Here is a 3,088-nt window from a genome sequence, read left to right on the forward strand (position 1 = left end):
AAATCAAGTAAGAAAGGAGAGGACAGTGGCTATAATGCTTGACATGCTAGAGACAAGGTATACCAAGCTAAAGCATGGGCAATAGAGTTCACATCTCCAGAAAGAGGGGCTAAGCTATCCGAAGGTCAACGTGGGTCATGCTCTTTACCTCCTTCCGCCTCCAAATTTTTGAAAATCTCCCCTTCCTTCCCTTGCCGAATTTTTGAAATTTTCCTTATGTCCCTCTTTCCATGTGTGAGATACAATACTTAGCCCCATCCAGGGGAGAACATTTTTACGAGAAAGTCAATGAGTAGAAAAGTCAAGGTGCTATGTGTGAATATTAGTGTTTGGCCCTCAATATTAGCTCCACCAATCTAGAAATGTGGTGGATCCGTAAATCCATGAAACTGTTAGGAAGTTGCCATATCTGCTCCACAATGAGAGCAACATCCAAGAGGAGCATGGGGACTTTGCCATGTTCCAATACTCTCTCACCAGTGTTTTGCAATCCAATTCGATTATCCCATTTTGAACTCGATCTCAATGCTTAATGCACAGCACTGTGCTGCAAATGGTCAACATTTGGATCTCGACCGTCCGCTTTGCATAAGTGTGATAATATACTTTTTAGATAACTACATATCCGTGTAAAAAGGCAATAACATTTGAGTTTGGGCATTCATGTATTAGGTCAGTAGAAAAAATCCAAGAGATACTAGTATTTTATTCAAGCATGGATGTTGTGATTCGAGAGCGTTTCCCATGTTGTAGGCTTGTTAGCCAAGAAAGAAAACTAAAAAAATTGAGTTGCAGGGTCAAACATGCCAATCATACATATAGTCATATGGAGGCTTTAATCCTAAAACGTGAGCAAGCCACCATAATTGGTTGTCACCTATGACTAGTGGTGAGCTACGATGCTACAGGTGTCTTAAATTCCATTAATCTGGTAAGCAGGGTATCCACGTTTTAACAATTCACATCACAGGAGGGCTTTTTGCAGTTGGCTCTCTCTGTTTTATTTCTTTTCTCTGTTGTTGCTGCAATTCCACAAGCACTGAAACCAGGAAAGCCAAGAGGAAATTAAAGAAACAGAGACAGGGCCTGAGTGTCAGTGCCTTGCTTCCCTGATCATGACGAACGAAATAATGAAGCAGGAGCAGAAGCATACTCTGAATCATCACCATTTCAAGAATGGACTCTCTTACATGTTCTTGTTCTTGTTGTTTCTATCCCTACCTAACGCCGCTGCACAGAACAATACTCAATGGGGATACGAAGACAATCCCTACAGCCCCAGCAATGACATGTTCAGCACTACAATGGGAATCGCACTCGTTATTAGCGTAATAGCCCTCTTCTTCTTCGGCTTCTCTTCCATCTTCTTACGTAACTGCAATAGCCGTGGAAGCATTACCTTTCGTGGTAGAGGTGGAATGTCAAGAAGAGGTCTTGATCCTGCTGCGATCGAGACTCTCCCAACCTTCACTTACTCATATGTGAAAGATCACCATTTGGGTAAAGGAGCTCTGGAATGTGCCGTGTGCTTAACCGAGTTTGAAGATCATGACACCCTTCGATTGCTGCCCAAGTGTGACCATGTCTTCCATCCTGAATGCATCGATGCTTGGTTATGTAATCGAACAACTTGCCCTGTCTGCCGGGACAACCTAGATTCTGCAACTGGGTTTTCGATACATGACATGGAAGATGAAATCGCGATATCAGAACCTGGAGATGTAGAGAACCAACACGTAGAAAGCGAAGCACCACAGGCGGTGGCGGCTGCGGCGGCGGAGTCGAGAACGAAACCTACGAGGGCGAAATTTATGGGGATATTTCCACGGTCAAATTCGACTGGACACTCTCTGGTCCAACCGGGAGAAGATTTTGAGCGGTTCACCCTCCGGCTCCCAGATGAAGTGAGGAAGCATGTGATGAGTATGAGACAGCTGAACCGGACTAGGAGTATGGTGACGCTTAACTTGCTTCCAACGGTGGCGAGCTCAAGAAAGGGTTACCGGATGACCGGAGAAGAGAGTAGCAGAGGTGGGAGATCAATGTGGGAGAAACCGGAGAACTGGGTCTTGTCGATGACACCATCTTTCTTAATGAGGTCATCGAAGATGACCGCAGAAGGTAGAGCTCCGGCGACTCCTCCTCGTCCTAAACCCTTCAGATCGCCGTTGAGAGCGGTCAACAAGGCCAGCGGCGCTGGATCGTCTTCGACTCGCCCCCCTGTTTGACGCTTCTTGTGGGAACGGTTACAAATTTTGGGTTGCTGTCGTGGAAAATGGAGATGCTCAGGGAACGAGATCAGATTTCCAACTTAATTTCAGAATTTTTTTTCTTTCTTACAAATGGCTGAAGATTGAAACCCCTGTGAAGAGTTATTTTCTTGTACATTTTTTCCTTTTTCTGCCGAAGGCAATTTCCTGGTATGGAAAATAAAGATTTGGGTAGTTTTAGAACTTGAAAATTGAACATGTATCACCTTCTTTTTTTTTGTTTTAGAAAGTAAATTTATTGAGTCTATAGTGGCCCTTCCACTTTTGTGTAGAAAAAGTTTGTATTGGTACTGAATGAACATATCAAACAAAGGTGAGCAGTATAAGCCCTTCTCCGGCTTGGAAAAGCAGCGAACTCTAGAAGCTAGGGCTTTGTTCACTTTTGGACACGAACACTATTCCGTTCTTAGCGGTCAAAGCCAAGGAAACAGAGCTATAAAAAGACTGCACCCAAGGAGAGGAAATGAGCCAAAGAGTTAGGACCGTCACCGACTCAGTCCCTCCGGGCTAGGAGATCAGCGGCCTCGTTGATCCACCTAGAAATATGTTTAAAAATATAATTTTCAAGTTTATATCCCACATCTAAGATATCTTGGATGATGGGGGCAATATCAAAAGTAGGGGGAGCAGAGCTATTTACTAAGGGCCTGTTTGGTTACAAAGATTTTAAATCTCTAGATTTATGAATTTGAGAATTATACCCGTTTGATTGTAAAAATCTTTAGATTCATGAAATCTAGAGATTCACCTTTTTACACTAAAAACGTGAATATGTAAATTTACGGGTAAGGGGTGAAATCCAGAGATTTCAAAAAAGC

At 43.3% G+C, this 3,088-nt stretch overlaps 1 protein-coding gene across 1 annotated transcript; it reads left to right on the forward strand.

The window, feature by feature from the left end:
• The first annotated feature begins 889 nt into the window (after window positions 1-889).
• LOC149016415 (E3 ubiquitin-protein ligase ATL6-like) lies at window positions 890-2,436 on the forward strand. Its single transcript, XM_089156246.1, has one exon. It carries the CDS (start codon window positions 1,116-1,118, stop codon window positions 2,226-2,228), a length of 1,113 nt encoding a protein of 370 aa, XP_089012372.1. The 5' UTR covers window positions 890-1,115; the 3' UTR covers window positions 2,229-2,436.
• Window positions 2,437-3,088: the final 652 nt, after the last annotated feature.

The sequence above is a fragment of the Hakea prostrata genome, chromosome 5 (genome assembly GCF_041222555.1).
Source record: "Hakea prostrata isolate BN-2017 chromosome 5, UWA_Hpros_2, whole genome shotgun sequence".
NCBI classification, from domain to species: Eukaryota; Viridiplantae; Streptophyta; class Magnoliopsida; order Proteales; family Proteaceae; genus Hakea; species Hakea prostrata.